This window comes from Osmerus eperlanus, chromosome 15, assembly GCF_963692335.1.
Source record: "Osmerus eperlanus chromosome 15, fOsmEpe2.1, whole genome shotgun sequence".
Classification (NCBI taxonomy): domain Eukaryota; kingdom Metazoa; phylum Chordata; class Actinopteri; order Osmeriformes; family Osmeridae; genus Osmerus; species Osmerus eperlanus.
Window position 1 is genome coordinate 13755839 of NC_085032.1, and position 19755 is coordinate 13775593.

General features: G+C 49.3%; 1 protein-coding gene across 2 annotated transcripts in view; it reads left to right on the top strand.

The window, feature by feature from the left end:
* Positions 1-970: 970 nt before the first annotated feature.
* LOC134035393 (solute carrier organic anion transporter family member 5A1) overlaps positions 971-19755 on the top strand; it is a 34346-nt gene continuing 15561 nt past the window's right edge. Inside the window, exons 1-2 of one of the 2 annotated variants that reach the window (XM_062480393.1) lie at positions 971-1364; positions 1857-3387. In XM_062480393.1, coding sequence (XP_062336377.1) covers positions 2415-3387 — 973 coding nt within the window. In that variant the 5' untranslated portion in view covers positions 971-1364; positions 1857-2414. Of the gene's footprint in view, positions 1365-1852; positions 3388-19755 lie in introns of those variants that run through there. The other variant, XM_062480394.1, reaches the window with a different exon arrangement.

The following is a 19755-nucleotide window of genomic DNA, read 5'->3' on the forward strand; positions in this document are numbered from 1 at the left end:
ACAGAGTGTGCGTGTGTAGTCCTCCGGCTGGGTGTCACTGATCTGCAGCCTTGAGGCTGGATATCTTTACAGGGACAGCACAGGCTGCTATGATGAGCCTTGATGGGTATCTATGAGGGGCCGTTTGGGAAATAATTCTGACTGTGAATGTGTGTGAACGTTTCATATGTGTATGTGTTTCATATGTGTTTGTGTGAGGACATTCGGAATCATTTCCTAAATTGCCCCTCATAGGTATCACTGAAGCCATTGTGTGATTGGTGGGAGACAATCTGTCTGGCACATCACTGTGGTGAGGTGGGCTTGACTTCTTAACCACCAGCTTACAGATACCATTGTCGATTTTGGGACCATAGATGTAATTTTAGACTTATTTTATTTACCCATTCATATGGTTTCAGTTGTTGACGTTTTCAATTGCCTTTTGGAAAATGAACACTCACTTTCTCAAAAGCCCTGAGACTGGTTGAGATAAGAGCCCAACACCTGCCAACTAAGGTTGACAGTCATTAGCCTGTACTGAGGGCACAGCGACCACACACAGGTGCAGAAGAGAGGAGGAGGAGGTGGGGGAAGAAACAGCATCCCACCCTCTCACTGAATTAATGACCTTGGGGAAAGTCATCCATCCCTCCAACAACCAGTGGGAGGAAGAAGACATCTCCTGATTGGAGCATAATGGTTTGAGGGCAGTCCCATTAACGAGTGTCTTTTCAATCGAAGAAATCTAATATAAATGTAAAGAAATGTAAACTTGTGCATTCATGTTACAGCAAAAGCATGTTTAATACATGTCAAATGATGTGTTCTGTAGCTTTAACATTATTTACATAGAAGTCTTCAGAAACATGAGTTCAACCCATTATAAATGCATTTACAATTCAAATAGGCTACAGCCTTGGAAGAGGCAAGACTTTCAAGAACAGAGGCCATTGTCCAAAGCCTAATTTTGAATGCCGTCAATCACTGTTGGGGTCAGAGTGGGTCGCAGCTGTCGATTTAATGCAGGTTTCGCAATAAGCTGGCATGACGGCTGACGAAGCATTTTGGTAGGCTACATGTAGTCTCGAAAACCAACAGACCGCTAAAGTCAGTGGTGGAGAATGATCTGTTTTGACGCTCGTTACGCACGGCTTTCGACCCGGTGAATATGTGTCGCCCAGGATCTCGCTGGTGATTCATGCTTGCAGAGACAAGCAGCATTTTTCAACCAGTGAAACGATTTGCTGAAAGACTACAAGTCCCGGTAGCTGGCGTGAAAATTATTCGCCCCCGTTGTATCCCCCCCACCACCGACCATCCGCAATCTCATTCACTGAGTGGCCGCTTCGGAGACAACAACCGCCTACCTCCTTGCGTCCTGAGTGAGTATAACGGCTCTTTCTGTACAGTTACGTTAGTATGGTATCGTTTTCTAGTATAGTTTAGAGAATATCCATGTTATGTATCTGTAACTTATTCAACAGTAATTTTCATTGTTGCGGCGACTTACATCCGGACTAATTTCTACTTGAATCATGTGTATTTTCTTTTCAAAGTCGGGACTAAAACGCTACTGGGTGATTGTTTTCTCATTGTTCCTCGAATTCCCTATTTGACAGAAGAATAGATTTCTGAACTTGACAGCATATCGTATTTGCACATATGTATGATCATTGTTATAAAAAGTACAAGTACCGTATTATTTAACGATTTACATGTTTACACATCCCTGTTTTGAAATGACAATATTTGAAAGAAAGGAAGAATTACATTCGATACAGGGAAGTGTTTGCCAATATAGCCTACAATATGATGTTCTGTTATAAGAATTCTAACAATTGCAACTTTATTTTTTGTTTTTCTGTGGAATTCAGCGCAGCTTTCTGGACAGAAGCGAACAAAAACGTTACCGTTATGAAGACTGCCAGCGGTGACAGATAACAAAGAGCTATGAAGTCTAGACCGTAAATCGTGTAATAGTACTGGCAAGGCGAGAATGAACTATTCGAAGTGGCAACATTTTCTTTGACTACATATATCTGTAACATCGTCTCATACTACGCTTTGCTTAAGAACAAAATATTTCCATTTGTAGCATTCTGGTCGGATGGGATTACAGGCTACATATGGACATATGTGATGTTGTTTTCTATTTGGTCAAGATAGTATCACCGTTCGTCAGTGGCTTGTTAGGAGACAGTGATGTTTTAGTCTAGATGAGGTGCTTAGACTTTGGGTGTTTGGGGAGAAAGCAGCGTTGTTGCAAATAGCAATGAAGATGAATCATGAACATAGATAGAAAACCCCGGACCCCCTCAGTTGTACTGCTTGGGCAACCTCCTTGCCTCAGTCACCACCCTTGCAGTAGTAGTAGTAATGTTTTCATGTCCTTATGTGGCACTAGATGTTTAGTCTGAGTCGTCACTAGAGATATGGAAGCTATTCTGAGCCACGCCATGACGTCATCCGACAATGACGAGACGGGGAGCGACGTATCCATGGATGTGAACGAGTTCCAGACCCCGTTCTTGGACCCAGGGAGCTTCAAGTCCAAAAGCTTACCCATCCTGAACGGGCCCTGCCAGCAGGCCAGTGAGCTGCTGGACCCGCGACTAGTCAACACAACTCTCACATCTCTGGCCGCTGACCAGAGCAGCGAGCTCCAGCCCCAAACCCCAGACTCCAACCAGGCGGAGTCCCCCTCCCGGACAGACTTCTCCCCCTCCGCCTCCAGCCTGGTGGGCCTCAGCAGCTCCGTGGCCATGGAGGGGCACCGGGTCACGAGCTCTGGGGGGAAGAAGCTGGGCTTCTCCTTAACCCGATTCGTCCGAGTCCCCGTGCGTAAGTTTGTGCGTGTGATCCTGGCGGATTCGCGCAGCTTCCTGTTCTGCATGTCCTACCTGACCTTCATCCAGTCCCTCATGGTGTCCGGCTACCTGAGCAGCGTCATCACCACCATCGAGAAGCGCTATAGCCTCCGCAGCTCCGAGTCCGGCCTGCTGGTCAGCTGCTTCGACATTGGCAGCCTGCTCGTGGTCGTTTTCATCTCGTACTTTGGCGGCCGGGGCCAGAGGCCTCGCTGGCTGGCTGTGGGGGGGATCCTGATTGCCATCGGGGCCGGGTTATTCTCCCTGCCCCACTTCATCTCCCCGCCCTACCAGATCCAGGAGCTGAACTCCTCCACTGGCCACGAGGGGCTCTGCCTCGCGGGCAACTCCAGCGGGCGCGAGCTTCTCGACGCTGGGTCGTGCCCGCGCGACCAAGAGGGCAATGAACACAACCTGTACGTGGCACTGTTCATTTGTGCCCAAATACTGGTGGGCATGGGGTCAACTCCCATCTACACCCTGGGGCCCACCTACCTGGACGACAACGTGAAGAAGGAGAACGCGTCCCTCTACCTCGGTAAGACTCGGCTTCACACTCATTCAAACTGCTGCAGAACCCATCAACTCTGGTTCAGGGTGGATGGCTTGCAGAATCAAACACGGATTTAAGTTTGTTTCACCCAAAGTTTGTTGTAACACAGGCATTGCATTTTTGGCTTTTACTTTTCCCAGCTGCGAGGTCAGGAAGGTGACATACCCCTAAGACCTCATGGGACATAGAATTAGAGGTAGCTAACAGCATTAGCGTCAATTAGCCCTGCTGATGATGTTGCATTACAGTAGCCAACATATCTAGAGGGTGATTTCTGATTGCTCTGGGCTGGTGCACCTGGTGGATCCAGGCACGACCAGACAATCCCAGATACCTGCCCATCCCTAAGCACACATGTCCTTTGATTTAATCTCCACGGCACGCCACCTTTGCAGCATTCTGGGTAAATACAGAGGCTGTAAAGTCAACCTTGGACCAGGAGCACGTGGAAGAGAAGGGAGGAGGGGTGCGGGGGGGGGGGGGGAGGGGGGGAGGGGGGTGTTGAGTTGGTCATGATTAATGCTTCTGTACTCTGTGTGTGTTTTTGTGTGTGTATGAGCCAGTCAGCATTAAAGCAACACGCTCCAGGATCTCCCCTCGTCTCAGAACAAGCAGCCTCACACTGCATCGCTGTGAACAGAGGCAGTCTGTCAGTGCCTCGTATGCTGGGTCTTCCTTATCGGCCGTCTAATCATATGGGGTCAGAGTGGAGGTCTGTGTGGGAGGGTTCAAGGGGCAAGGTCGCGATTCAGACAGGCCGCAGGCGGGACCCCCTGCTGGGTAATTGGGGCCGGGGTAACCCCCTGTCTGGGATTGCCCCTTACAGCTGCCCACTGTCCCATTTAACCTTGTACATAATGAGTGTGTGTTCTGTGTGTGTGTACAGTATGCGTGTGTGCCAAAAAGCTCTGTGTGTGTACGTTATGTCACGTAAAGGTCTGTGTGTTTGAGGGACGAACATGGGTGCACGACTTCAAGAAGGATGCTGACACGGCCATTCGCTACAACATTACACACGCAACAAAGCACTGTGACACACACACACGCACACTTCTCCATTGCCCTCAAGACTGATCTATCGATCAACACCTACACCAGAAGGAGCCAATGCAGCATGGCTATTGAGCCAGCCTGAAAACAAGACTAAAAACAAAGCTCCTATATCGGCAGTGTTCTGCTCTGGTTGTTAGAAGGTGTTTTGGCCAAACTGCATCCACATTGTCAGGCTCAGTTAGAAATGAGAGCCTTGTTAGGTGTCAGGCACCATTCAACCAGTCACACAGGTTGAATGTACTTGTCCTGTATGACCTTGGTGGCTGTTTGTCTAGTTGGTTCCTGGGTAGGGATAATCTGTTTTACTTCAACAGAGACTTGTTTGGGAAAATAGACATGTCCTTGTTTACATGTCTGTGTGAAGGTGGTAGAGTATCCTTGGCCTGCATGAGAAAGCTTGCGATCGCTCACAATGCAGCAAGCGGACATCAAACGGTTTCTGTTCACTGTGTTTTGTCTGTGATTTTACCAGTGACATTCTTTACGTCTCATGTTTAGTATTGTGCATGACTCATGTTAGATTGGACTGATATGTCCTTGCCTTTTTTTCTTTCATGCCTGTTTGCTAGCAAAGCTATGATGGGTGATGAGATATGATGGGGTACAGTTGACACACACACACACACACACACACACACACACACACACACACACACACACACACACACACTGCGGTATCAACCTACATCTGTCCTTTTCTCCCCCTAGCCTTCCCCCGCTCCTGCAGAGAAGGGAAATGGAGTGTGACTTAAGACTGCAGGCCCTCTCCAACAGACCCCTGGCCAATCTCACAAACCACCAATTGGTGCTAAAATAGTCCTTAACTTGGCAACCCACAATTTGTCACATTACCTAACACCACGTTGACACCTATATATTTGCATTTGTAAAAGTGAAATCTGCTTGGATTGACTGTAGCTCAGCATTTTTCACAGTATATTTTGATAAGGAAAATCTTATTGGTGATTTACTTATGTGTTGGTTAAGTTAGATAGGAGGGATTGTTTTTTTTTAGCAATGCTTGCAAGACATTTCCTCAAAGCCATTACTGTAAACCCCTTCTTAATTTGCTCTGGCTCAGAGGGGAGGGGCTCAAAAACGGGGCTGGCTTCTGTTAGTGGGACAATGAGATCTGCACAGAAAAAACCCCCATTTGCCGTTACTTCACTTGCATGTGTGTGCGGCTTAATGCGTGTGTGTTTGTGCATGCTGGCGTGTAGACATTCCTTGAGAACTGTTAAGGGGCGCCAATCGCCAGTACCCTTTCTAGCCTCGGACCATATCGCCATGGCGACACCAGTAGCACGGGGTGTGTTTTTGGACATGCACGCACACACACACGCCTCTCTGTCCTGCTCTAGTGAGCGGTACAGATCCTGTAGTGTCCTGGACTCAACATCCGTCCCTCAGGGAACATGCTCAGACTGCAGCAGCTGTAAAACCCACTTTTAAAGCCGCCAGTGTTTGCCAATTGTGCTCTCTCCTTCTGGCCAGGCAGATTTACTACACGTCTCTATTCATGTTACTACGGCCAACATTTGTCTGTGTCTCTAAGGCAGGACAAGCTCTCTATATAAGAAAAACATGCCACTCTCAGTCTCCACTCCAGACTTCTCAATGAAGGATGAAAAAGGATGGAAAATTGTACTGGACTGAGAATTTTGGACTGACTTCGATATCTACACATATTTGTCTTTGTCTGTTTGGTCTCTGACTGAACATTCGATTTATTCAAGTGTTTTCCGAGAGCCAGACGAAAGCACCTCGCTGCCTCTCTCTCTCTCTCTCTCTCTCTCTCTCTCTCTCTCTCTCTCTCTCTCTCTCTCTCTCTCTCTCTCTCTCTCTCTCTCTCTCTCTCTCTCTCTCTCTCTCTCTCTCTCTCTCTCTCTCTCTCTCTCTCTCTCTCTCTCTCTCTCTCTCTCTCTCTCTCTCTCTCTCTCTCTCTCTCTGTGACCCACAGATCAATAGGTCGAAGCCGTTCAGGCTGAGCCCACTGCTTTGTTTACCTGGCAGTATTCATTTGGCACAACCCCAACCTTCCCACATGAGCTTTGCTTGACTGGGTCACAGAACAGCCCAAAGAATCTAAGCGCCCCCCCCTCCTTCACCCCCCCCGCCTCCCCAAATCTCAGATGAATCATCATGTTTTCTAAATAAATAATGAGAATGAGTGTAGACCCTACCTCTTCTTGTGCTTCGCAAGTTAACGATCCCAGTGTCCACTCTGAAGGGGCAGCTCTGATTGGATTGCACGACTACGTGCGTGACAGCCAGTGTTCCTGGGCAAAACATACGTGCACACACACACTCAGGCCCATGTGGTCTCTGAAGCTCATGCCTCATGGAGTCAGAGTCAGTATGGGCTAAGCGGAGGATGTTACCTGCCTCCAACCGGGGGGTCTTCTCAGAGCTCGGTCCCTGGGTACGCTTTCATTATGAATGTTTTAACAGAGGCTCTTGCTAAACCAAGTGCATCAATAGTCCTTTTGCTTCACACAGCAGGCCTGTAGAGAGATGCTTATTTACCAAACTGTAGGAGGAGGAGGAGGAGGAAGATGAGAAGGATTAGGAGGACTGAAAGTTCAACAACACTTATACAGGCTTGAGCATTGTGCTCAACCTCTGTCCCCCCAAAACACTCACACACACACACACACACACACACGCGCACACACACACACACACACACACACACACACACAGACACACACACACTGCGCTCAGCTCCCCTGATAAATTTAGAAAGGGAGCAGCTGCTTTCTGAGTCCTGGTCTTCTCTTCCTGTGTGTGTGTGTGCGTGTATGTGTCTGTGGGTGGGTGTATGTGTGTCTTTACCCTGAGCATGTGTATACTGTGTGAGTGTTTAACCTCCCTGTGTGTGCTGTTGTGCTTGAAGATTGTGTTCTGAAATCCAGGACAGGACTACATAGATCTGTTTCTCTTTTACTCTATCTTCCCTTTTGACTCCAAGTTTGTGCAAAACCTGATGACCCATATTGTACCAAGCAACATCTGATAACGTTCCAAAGAGCTTCTCTTGATGTCACAGATTGCTTGGGTTTCTCAGTCTTCAAATCCCTGTAAGATGTTCAATGTGGACTTTTGGACCGTACCACATGCATGCTGTAGATCTAGCTCTAGATCTGTTTCTCTCGTCTTTCAATCTCTGCATACTCGGTTTACATTTCATCAGATGTGTGTCCTGTTCTGCTTAGTGACAACTGAATTGCACACGCACACACACACACACACACACACACACACACACACACACACACACACACACACACACACACACACACACACACACACACACACACTGTTCCCTCTTGTGCTCTTTCGTGCTGGTCTGCTGGTTCACTTTTCTGGAGTGGGCAAGGTGCTTGCTTGTGTCTCCCCAAGCCTTGCAGGCAGGCAGGCAGACAGGCAGACAGGCAGTCTGCCCAGCAGGACTCTTGTCGTAGCTCCCAAATCGTCGAACCCTCCGTCGATGCTTTTTATACCCGCTGCATGGTGCGGTGGGCTACAGTTTCATAAGGTTACTTATTAGTTGCAGAGCCCCTACATAACTAGCGGCTACAGCTCGGCAGGAACACCACTTCCACCACCTCCAAACTCCCACAACTGCTACTCTTCTGTGTCTCTCCTCTCTCAAGTCAACTTATACTACAAACGATCACTTTCCATGGCTTTTCCCTGGCCAATGAGCAGCTCTATTAACGCTGTTCTTCGGCCAGTGAGCAGATTTTTGTATTTTCCTCACTGATGAACACGTCTATTTCTTCCCTCAGGCCCTCCAGCCCTTAGGCCCTCAGGCCCTCAGGCCTGCAGGCTGTGTTTTGAAGCCAGTGTGTGGTGCACTCCTTGAGGAAATTCCAGGAGGGTGTGTTTGTATGTGCGATAAAGTAGAATAATAGACAGGCCTTTGTTTAAGAGGGCTACAGTCTTCTGGTGGTTCTCTTGTCCCTCAGCGCTACTTCTCCAAAACGGCTTTGATCCCGGATCTCTCAGGATTGCATAAAACGCCTTCCCGAAATCCACTTTCTCAGTTGTCACCTTACAGGAAGCAGTCTTGCGTGGTGTCAGGTTGTCATTAATACATTTCGGAGTTCAAAGGCAACAAATGAAAACATGCTCGGAAATTACATTTAAATCCCTCGACAGGAGAGGAGACATCCGTCATCCATATCCTCTTTTCAGACAGTTATCATATGTTCCGATCTTCCGTTATTTCACGGCTGAGTGTCTGGCGGGGGGCTGCGTGTGTCTGGGCGGATGACGGTGTCGGGTGACAAGCTCACCACTCTCCTGACGCCGTTGATCCTCATTAGCGCGCTCCTAGGAAGGGATTTCATCAACGTCTGTCAGTTTGGAAATGACATCATTGGATTTTTCAAAGAATGAAACATGCTCTGATCTAATTGGTGGGTTAATTGAAGCGTTGATTGCCAATAATTTAATCGACACGTCTGTTAACCAAAAAGCATTTTTTGTTTAGGTTCTGCTTCAGTGAGGAAACCAGTATTCTCTCCTCCTTGCTCGTTGGGGGGGGGGAGGGGGGGGGGGGGGGGGCTGCCTATGAGGAGGATATGCTCTCTCTAATGAGCGATGGTGACAGGCCAGGGAACCGTGAGTCCTCTGATCCCGATCACTAGCAGCTAAGCCTGACATGTCCAGCAGTCCGTATTGTCTGCCCAACCTTTTGGAAGCCTTTGCGTGAGTCATCGAATTACGCTGTGCGTCGGTTCTCCTCAGCACAGCCGCTCTCGGCAGCTCGATGAGAGACGGGCTCTACTTCCACACACGTCTGGGAGGATGGCCCAGCTTCTCCTCTCCCTGAGGTCTTTGCTTGCCCCCCACAAACCAGCTGGGCTTCTCTAGGCTTCCAGGTTTTCATATGGGGGAAGTGTCTGTGTGGAGTTTTTGGGGAAAATATTCCAGTTTTCTAATCCGGACCCCTGCTACAGGCATTTTTTTCTTTGACCCTCTCTTGCAAACACAAAGAGATGAAGGGGGGAGAGGGATGGAGGGAGGCAAGGGGATAGAGAGAAAGAGAGAGAGAACGGCATTGAGAAGAGTGGGAATTGGGACCATGTGAAGCAGGACAGAGGGTATGTCGGAGTAGAAGAAGCCTCTGGTATTATTCTGCAGTAATGCTGTTTTTTTACGACCCCCTTTCCCCCCTCCAAGATTCCCAACCTCATAGACTGCCCTCCTGTATATCGACACTGCTTCACCTCCCCCTCCTCCCTGGCTCATGAAACCCTGACAGGCTTGCTACATGCCTCAAAGCATTTATCGAGTCTTTATGTTGATTTTTTAATTTTTTAGAAGAATGTGAAAAACCCAAATATTTCGACAGTCTAAAGCTTTGCCTTCTGTTTGGCGGATTCTTAATTGGTCTGTTTCTTAAGGACTGCTGTGGTCCATCAGTACACAGTTGACCTTGGGTTCCATGCCCTAATGGTGTGTGTGTGTGTGTGTGTGCACGTTTGTGTTCTCATTGTGCTGTTTCCCTGAAGGGACAGCAGGCCGTTCTGAGAGGAGACTGATGGCTCTAAACGTTCTCTGACCTAAGCCTGTGGACCGATCACTGCTCCAGTAGTAGAGAGGGAAGACACACACACACACACTCACACACACACACACACACACACACACACACACACACACACACACACACACACACACACACACACACACACACACACACACACACACACACACACCAGACCAAGTGAAGGGAACGAGGCAGGCTTCAGAGCTGGGAGAGCTCAGACCAGGCAGAAGTAAATTTCATGTTCATGTTTATATAAATGTTTATATTATAGCATCCCTGTTTGCCAGTCCTATTGATGTAACATGCCAAGTTATGCCACTGCATTATGCTCTCACTCTGTCTCTGTCTCTCTCTCTCTCTCTGTCTGTCTCTGTCTCTCTCTCTCTCTGTCTGTCTCTGTCTCTCTCTCTCTCTGTCTGTCTCTGTCTCTCTCTCTCTGTCTCTGTCTCTCTCTCTCTCTCTCTGTCTGTCTCTGTCTCTCTCTCTCTGTCTCTCTCTCTCTCTCTCTGCACCCCGCCCTGTGCCTGTCTCCAGTGTGGTGGAAGGGCCCTCTGCCTGTCAGAGTGGAGAGGTTTGGTGGTGGGGAAGCAGCTGTTGAGGAGAGCTGGTACAGGGCTGGCGCCTCAAGTGTGTGTGTGCCTGCACTCTTTTGTGTGTGTGTGCACTTTTGTGTGTGTGTGTGTGTGTGTGTTGTGTATGTGTGAAAGAGAGAGTCTGCAGCACAGTGCACCCGCCCCCCCACTCTCGTAGCCTGCAGGTGTTGGAGATGCAGAATGTGGGGGAAAAGCTGAAACATTGCAGGCTTGCTGTACATTTACTCTCGGGCAACACCCTGCCATTCCAAATAGAACTGAAGAATAGAACAGTGTTGGCTGGAGGCCCCCTGTTCCCATCCAGCTTGTGGAGGGGCACCGTCTCCCTCAGGAGGGGCAAGGGGGCTGGGGGCTGGGGCCTGGGGGCTGGGGCCTGGGGTTGGGGCCTGGGGAGTCAGCCTGCCTCTTGGCACAGTGTTGAAGGCTGAGAGGGGTGGCAGTTGCATGGATCTGCCCGCTGTGCCACGTCTGTTTGTCAATGAGAGGGGGTGAAAAGCCGCAGGTGCAGTTTGTGTGTGTGTGTGTGTGCGCGTGTGTGTGTGTGAGAACATGTTGCATTCAATGAGGGAAGGAGTTAGGGATTCTATGCCGACCGACACGCACACTCATTCATTCATTCTCTTAACAAGCCCCCTTTCTTTTTCTCTCTTTCACTTTTCTCTCTCTTTGTCTCTCTATCTCTCTCTCTGTCTCTGTCTCTCTCTCTCTCTCTCTACCACTTCCATACAAAGATCCCTGATACTGCCTGTGTAGTGTAGTGCAGTAGCTGCAGCAGATCATCAGTTCTCCCAAGACTCTCTGAGGATTTCTGCAGCCGCGCGCTGAACCCTCACCCAGGCCCCGGATCATCTGTCACTCTCCCAAAATACTGGGTCACCGGCAGGGAATGTGTCTACACATACTGCTGCCACACACTCTCACACACTCTCTCACACACTCTCACACACTCTCTCACACTCTCTCACACACTCTCACACACTCTCACACACTCACACACTCTCACACACCGGAGTAGCAGCGGACATGCACGGACACACGAGTACACATACTCTCACCAACACATATTGAACAAGGTCTCATTCATGTCCTATACATCTAGAGTATTCACAGCTACTCTCCATGGCTAAGTCTGTGTAACTGCAGTACATGTTATCACTGCTTCACAAGCCGTGAGCTGTGGTTAGACTGATGTCTCAGTCTACAGTTCGCCGGGCTGGACGGCTGCGTGGAATTCTGCTGTAGCTTTTATCTACGACTCAGATGTTATCTCCCGGTCTCTGCTGAGAATCTGCTTTGTGTTTAGCAGACTGACATGTCCCTGCGTAGCCTGTGTGTGTGTGTGTGTGTGCATGCGTGCCAGTGTGTGTCTGCGCGCCTGCGGGGAAGATATGACAGTGGGTGTCAGGGTGTCCCTAGGCTGGTAGGAAGATAGCTTTGATCAGGAGGGGAGATGCTTTCCACATCAGTCAGTGAATCAGAGGAATATACACAAATCTAAGTATTACTATACAGTCATTATCGTAAAACAGCCAAAAAGAAGCAAGAAATTATAATACTGAAATTACCAAGTAGAACATTCTGTTCTGTAGACCAGAGAAACGGTGCGTCTATATTCCTTTGCATTGCCACAGTGCACTGTATACATATGACATATATGATTTCCCTAGAGAGGGTGTGTGTGTGTGTGCTGTATCTGTGCAAGGTACACATTGACCCTGGCTGTTGTTTATTTTCTACACGTCAGTGTACAAATTAAAAGAGAGCATTCACAGCAAAAAAAGTGTATATAAATCATAGAACTGAAAGTTATTACAACTTCATAGTTTTCCACATAGAGCCACTTCTCTTTTGCTGACTGTACACCCTTAATCTTCAAATGTGACCCTGAACTTCTTAATGCTGCTGCGTTTGTTTGCCAGTCGTTTTTATCTGCTTTCTCCTATCTCCTTTGTCTGTTGGTACTATGAACCCAGGTGACTGGAAGGAGGTAGGGGGCTCACAACCTCACGGAACAAGAGATCAGAGAGCTGAGCAGAGACAGGGAGAATTAGCATTGCATGTGCGCTGATGGGACGGCCCTGATTGGCCAGATGGAGGGAGGGGAGGAGAGAGAGGTACAGACGGATTAACACATGCCTCCCAGGCTGTAACGTGGCATTCCTGCACTAAGCCAGTTAAGGAGGGCATCCGAGCCTTGATCACTGTGTCACATGGTAAGACTGAGGGAAAGGAAGGGAGAGAGTGGTGGTGGTGGGGGAGGGGGGGGAGGGGAAGGGTGGGTGGGTGGGTGGGTGGGGGAGGAGGGTGGGGTGGGGGGGGGGGTTGGAGGGGGGGGGAGGGCGGGTGGATGATGGTGAGAGGAAGAGTAAAAGTTTGGGATGGAAGTGAAAAAGGTCAAAGTGAAAAGATTGAAGGGAACTTCTCCGAAACATGTTGTCCAAGTGCTTCCCAGACAATTCTCTCTACTCTGACCTACAGACAGACAGAGAGAGAGATAGATAGAAAGAGAGTAATAGATAAGTAAACTCTGAGAGGGATGTTTTGGGGGATGTTGAGTTGATCTTGTGAGGACCAGGTCTAACTGAGACCTTGATTGCCATCTCAACCAGCCCCAGTGACCACCACCGCCACGCCGTTGCTGAAGAGGGTTTGGATCTGTGAAAGAACTCCTTATGAATTCCACCTCCCCTCTGCAAAACTCTTCCTTCTCAACCCCCCCCCCCCCCCCCCCATGGTGGATCCTCATTGGAACCAGCAGCTGTGTTGATTTGTGGGCCTGCTGACAGGCTGAACCTGCACAGATCCCTGAGGCCAGCATCAGAATCAGCAGAAACCACCAAATGACCAATCGTGTCAGGCCCGCAACCTTCCCCACTCCACCCCCCGACGCATGCAGAAGCTGTTCGGCTAATAATTGGCTGTATCAGGTCTCTAAGGCCCTCTTTTTTGCCAATACCATCATTCCCGAGCTAGCTCCTTTAGCGTCCATTAGCACGCTGGCATGTTAGCCTAGCCATCCAAATGGCTGAGCTAGGCCCTTCTCCGAGTGCTTACTTAGCAAGTACATTACATATGACTGACCAATTGTTTATGCTTTCCTGGAAATGCTTCCCCCCCCCCCCCCTGTCTCTCTTAATTCAGGGCTTTTCAGGCCTGTCAGACTGACTGTCTGTGTACAGTAGGCTTTCATCCCCTCCCACAAAGCCATCTGTGATTCTACAAAAAAATAAAGGAATTCCTTCCATTCTTATTACACACTTTTTTTTCTCTCCAGAATATTTAATTTGGTACGCTGAGCTTTGGGACCCCCTGTAGGGGCAGGACTACTGCTGGCATCAAACATTCATTACCAGCTCCAGTTTGGCTTTCCTGACCAGAACTGTACTAAATAGGACATTGAAGGGAGGCTGTTCTCACACAATGCCTCAGACTAACTTCCTAACTGACTGACTGACTTTCTAACTGACTGACTGACTAAATTCCTTACTGACTGACTGACTAATTGACTGACTTCCTGGCTGATGGACTGCTCTTGTGAAGGGGATTTTACATTATGCAGACCAGTGGTGCGTGCCTCTGTGTGTGTGTGGTCTGTCCACAAGATCAACTTGTGACTGGACTTAGAAGCACTCATCTGAGACCAGTCCACCAGCTGAGACGACTTACTGGGTTTCTGGCCCAGGACCCAGATTAGGCCCACAGCACTGTAACACTATTGTCTTTGGCTGAATGCAAACTGGGGGTGCTGTTATAGTACCTACTGCACACACATGCAGGTGCAGACATACGCTGACACACACGCAGACACACATACGCAAGCCTGTTCGAGTCATATTGCTGCCACAAGCAGACACCATCCGTCACACGTGTCACATGACCCCAGTCTAGGGGAGGGGTCATGAGGTTACGAGGGTGAGGTGATTGGCTGTCTGGGTGTCCTTATGAATGTTTATGGCTGCACTTAAGGTTCTTATGGGGGGCGGGGGGGGGGGAGTCAGTGCATAGCTTTGTTGATTGTAATCTGGATTTCACCCAAAACTGTGGTATGTTGTTGGTGTGATAGAGAAGTTGACTGCCTTGGAGGTTCACATTAAAGTGTTTAATTAGGATGCCGTTTAGTTTGATTTGGAGAAGAATTGGGAGAAGAACATTAACAGGTTCAAGAGTTGAACATGAAGGTGAACATGAACATGATGCTGTATCCCCAGTGGAAAATGATAAGAAGGCCATGATAAGAATAATTATATTTTGCCAAAAACCTAAACAACCTTATAAGAAATGATGAACCATCCAGGCTGTGTAACCCTACTCCTGGAGATCTGCCCTCCTGTAGGTTTACACTCGAACCCCAGTTGTGACAAACATGATTCAACTTGTCAACCAGCCAATTAGGAGAAAACCTACAGGACGGGAGCTCTCCAGGAACAGGGTCTGCAGCCCTGAACGTCAGTTGATCAATTCAAAGAGCTGTTGTTTAGCCGTTCACCTGCTCATGACCATGGCAACTCAATGAGAACAAGCAAACAGTCTTTGTAGGTGGTGAAGAACTCCTGCAGTTGGTTATTTCTAATGATTTGTCAATCAGCCCCCTTCCAACCAATCAGCCCCCTTCCAACCAATCAGCCCCCTTCCAACCAATCAGCTGATCCCCTGATGATGCTAGTTTGCTAAGCTCTCCTGTTCAGCACCATGGAGAGTTCTTAACCCTTGTGTTATCTTCGGGTCATTCTGACCCATCAGTCATTGTGACCCACCGTCGTATTGCGACAAATTTACCTCATACAAAAACAGCAAGTGAAGCATTTTCTTTTAACCCTTGGGCTGTCTCAGACCCCCCACATTGCAAAGGTTAAAGGAAAAATATGTATATTTGTTTTTGTATTGGGTAAAATTGGGTAAACACAACGATGGTTCGTTATGAACCTTTGGGTCATGTGACCCGAAGGCAGCACAAGGGTTAACTGACGGCGATCATGTTTCTCTGTATAGGAGGCGGGTGTAGGCCAGAAGGAGTCCTGCTGTAAAGCATGCCCAGCGTCTCTCACGCTCAAGGTTATGTGCTTGTGCTCCTCCCTCTTCACACTCACTGTCCCCGACTTGGGATTCTCTGTGTGGCCTGTCCTGCTGGATCTGCGTCAGGTCTACAGAATAACAGGAAACCTTTCGCTGCCACGGGGGCGTGGCTAAACCCTCCAGATTGTCATGTCACATCTTGTCAGCGAGGCAGGCGTCTGTCAGTAGCTGGACCCCTGAGGAGAAACTCCACCGCCCCCCTAGACACACACACACACACGTTATGGTAATAGATCTGCTGGGACTAGCATGGTCAAGCTGTGCTGTGCTGTGTTTACATTTACATTTAGTCATTTAGCAGACACTCTTATCCAGAGCGACTTACAGTAACAACAGGGACATTCCCCCCGAGGCAAGTAGGGTGAAGTGCCTTGCCCAAGGACACAATGTCATTTGACACGGCCGGGAATCGAACCAGCAACCTTCTGATTACTAACCCGATTCCCTAACCGCTCAGCCACCTGACTCCCTGTGTTTGGGTGAGCAGCCATCCAGCCAGCTTACCAACCATCCATCCAGCCCACCATCCAGCCTGCTAGTCAACCATCCAGACCAGCAGCCCAGGGCTGCCAAGCAAGGCGGGGCTGTGTACAGCTGGTGCAGTGTCTCCACCAGGGCTTGGTCTTTTTTTATCCCTCTTATAGCACCATGTATATCATTGTCTATCTCTGTATTGTATTACTGATGACATTGTGTGTGTGTGTGTATACTCTATAGGCACTCACACGCAGTGGAAAGCAGTTGGTAAAATTAATGCATCAAATATTGTGTGTGTGTGTGGGTGTGTGTGCTGAAGCCGTATGAGGGGGGAGTGAGCAGGGCAGGCCCAGATGCCTGTCATAGCTCCGCCCTGCCTTTCTCCATCTCATCAGGCCAGTCTGCAAGCCACCGGAAAGGGCGACGGGTTTAACGTGTGTGTGTGTGTGTGTGTCAGAGAGATTTCAGTACCAGGCACATGTGTGTGTACCGAGAGTTAGTTCTTAGGGGAGAATTAGGAAGTTCACTAAGCTAAGCCTTTTAGAGGGAGTGTTGAGTGACTCTGTCAGAGATCACCCCATCCCCGCCCCCTTCCCCGCCCCCTGCCCCCCCCCCACACACACACACCCAAACACCCCTGTGTACCCCTTGTGTAGCGCTGTAAGGTTAGGACTTGTAAGAAGACACTGCAGAGTCAGCCAGTTGATATGACAATGTCGTCATTCTCCAGTCTTATTGTCTTTCCTGTCCTCTTGTCTCAGGGAAGGTCACATGACTGAACCGATCCTTCTCTCTCTTTTTCTCTCTCTCCACCTCTCTCTTCTCTCTCTCTCTCTCTCTCTCTCTCTCTCTCTCTCTCTCTCTCTCTCTCTCTCTCTCTCTCTTTATTTCTCTCTCCCCCTCTCTCTTCTCTCTCTCTCTCTCTCTCTCTCTCTCTCTCTCTCCCCTCTCTCTTCTCTCTCTCTCTCTCTCTCTCTCTCCCCCTCTCTCTTCTCTCTCTCTCTCTCTCTTTCATATATATCATATATATGTTGTTCAATATCTCTAACCCAAGGCATGCATCCACTACCATACAACAGAGGTCTTTCCAAAGAGCTTCCAAATGAAAGTAGCACGTTTGGATGAATGTATTCCTATACAGACCATTCATGGAAACAGCTAGCATCAGCAGAATATCTCATCTTCCCAATACTTGTCATAGACCTAAGTATACAGTATATTTCCTTTATGCTTGTTATAAACTGGTGACTATGTCTACCCATAAGGATAGTTCTTCTTGTTCACACAATACAGCATTTCTGACACATTGTGATTCAGTCTACATCCATTCACCTGCTTGTTTAGATGTTCCCCTTAGGTGTATGACGAGGTCATAGTGGTGCACAGAGCCGCATCATTCTTTGAAACGCTTCCTGGTGAGAGAGCGATGACACGATCACTCCTCCAGTGGCTCTACAGGAGAGGGAGGGGAGTGGCGGTGAACGAATGAGCACAATGAATGTGGCTCGATATGCGGAACACAGCTACACACACACTCACACACTCACGCACACACACACACACATACACATACACACGCACGCACACACACACACACACACACTCACATTGAAGCACTGCATCGCCATGTTGTCACCTACTCGTGTTCATTTATGTGTAAAAGGATGTTTAGAATAGGTAGCCTTGTTTGACCTTCTCATCCCATGGTAGCTCACTGAGGCATAAAAGTGATCTCCTTCATTCTGAACACGTAATTAAATCATTTCATTAATACAAGGTAATTATTTGTGTCTTTGGAGATTTGACTCATTGGGTGTAAGGTCTTTTCTCATCATTGCTCTGCTCTGATCTCATTTCTCTTCCTCCCTTGCTTGATTGAGGCTGGGTTGGGGGAGGGGCAATTAGATAAAGTAAGGGGAGAGGAGAGGGGAGGAGAAGAGAGAGGGGAAGAGGAGAGAGAGGGGAGGGCAGGAGAAGAGAGGAGAGGGTAGGAGAAGAGAGGAGAGGGCAGGAGAAGAGAGAGGGGAGGAGGAGAGAGAGAGAGGGGAGGGCAGGAGAAGAGAGGAGAGGGGAGGAGAAGAGAGTAGAGGGGAGGAGACGAAAAGAGAGGAGAAGAGAAGAGAGGGGAGGAGAGGAGAGGGGAGGAGAAGAGAGAGGGGAGGGGAGGGCAGGAGAAGAGAGAGGAGAGGGGAGGAGAAGAGAGGAGAGGGCAGGAGAAGAGAGAGGAGAGGAGAGGGAGGAGAAGAGAAGAGAGGAGAGGGGAGGAGAAGAGAGGAGTTCTCTCTGGTTCTCCCCTAGTCTCCACTGTCCACCCTGTGTGGTGAGGATCATCACAGTCTGGGGCATTCACTCCAGCTAGCCAGAACCCTGCCACGTGAATGAGAGGTGGGGGGAGGAGGGAGGGGTGGATGAATGGATCTGAGGGAGAGAGCGAGGGAGGGAAGGAGACAGGCAGACCGCAGAGGACTGGAGTGTCCAAGGTTAGACGGCAGGAGAGCGATGTTGCTGAGTTAGCCGTTATCACTCAGTCACACGGCGTGGTAGGGACAGTGAACTCACCCCCCCCCCCAATTCCTCTCCAATCCCTCCTTTGGTTTATCCTCCCCTTTTACCCTCTTTCTATCCTCGCCCCCCCCCCCCCCCCATCTCTTTCATTTTCCACAGGAAATCTGGCATTGATATGAACAGATACTTTGAAAAGGTAAATAGAGGTCAACGATACACCATTAAACTCCCCAGTCCTCCTGTTCCCCCTACTGGGCCTCCCATTCCACACACACGTGTGTGTGTGTGGTGGGGGTTGGCCTGACCTTGGCTGACATTGACGCCACTGTGGTGTTTCTGGTGCAGTGGTGTTTTGAGAAACACACACCTCTTGCCCTCTCCGTGTGTCCACATCTGCGTTGAGTGGAATGGACCCTACCTACGAGTCAAGGCTGTGCGTGAATGTCATGATGCAGAACGCTACTTGAGGAGATGGAGAGGGAATATGCTGACTAAGTAGAACGCTGAACAGGGAAAACCCAATAACCGCAGAGAGCCTTCTAATCCATTACCTCCGCGCGTGTGGCCCCGTGTAAGTACAGTGTATGTTCAGTGTATGTACAGTGTAGGTTGGGCCGGTTCAGTGTGTCCTTCACGTGCCGGCGGAGAAGAGCCGTTGCGTAATTGAGTAAAGGAGCCTCATCGTCATGCAGGCTCAGCGCTGCTCTGACGTGTGTGTGTGTGTGGGATGGCCATCGTGCAGTTGCCGTGCCAGCATATTCTTCACCCCGGCAACAATGACGTTTTCCCCGGACGTCCTTGGAAAGGAGGCACCCCCCCCCACCCCATTTCCCTGCCCCCCCCCCCCCCCCCCCCCCCCCCCCCCCGTGGCGTGGTGCCAAGTGGCAGGGCAGGGTGGCAGGGAGCGAGACGGGCGTGGTTTATGACCCCCCCCCGCCCTCCAGTCAGGCAGAACACCGTTAATGTGATGGACGACACCGTGTGGGGGGGCGTCCGCTGGACACAAGCTCTGGGGGGGTGAGATACAGCCAGGCCATGACCTGTCCTGCCATCTACAGGACCCCAGTGTGTGTGTGTGTGTGTGTGTGTGTT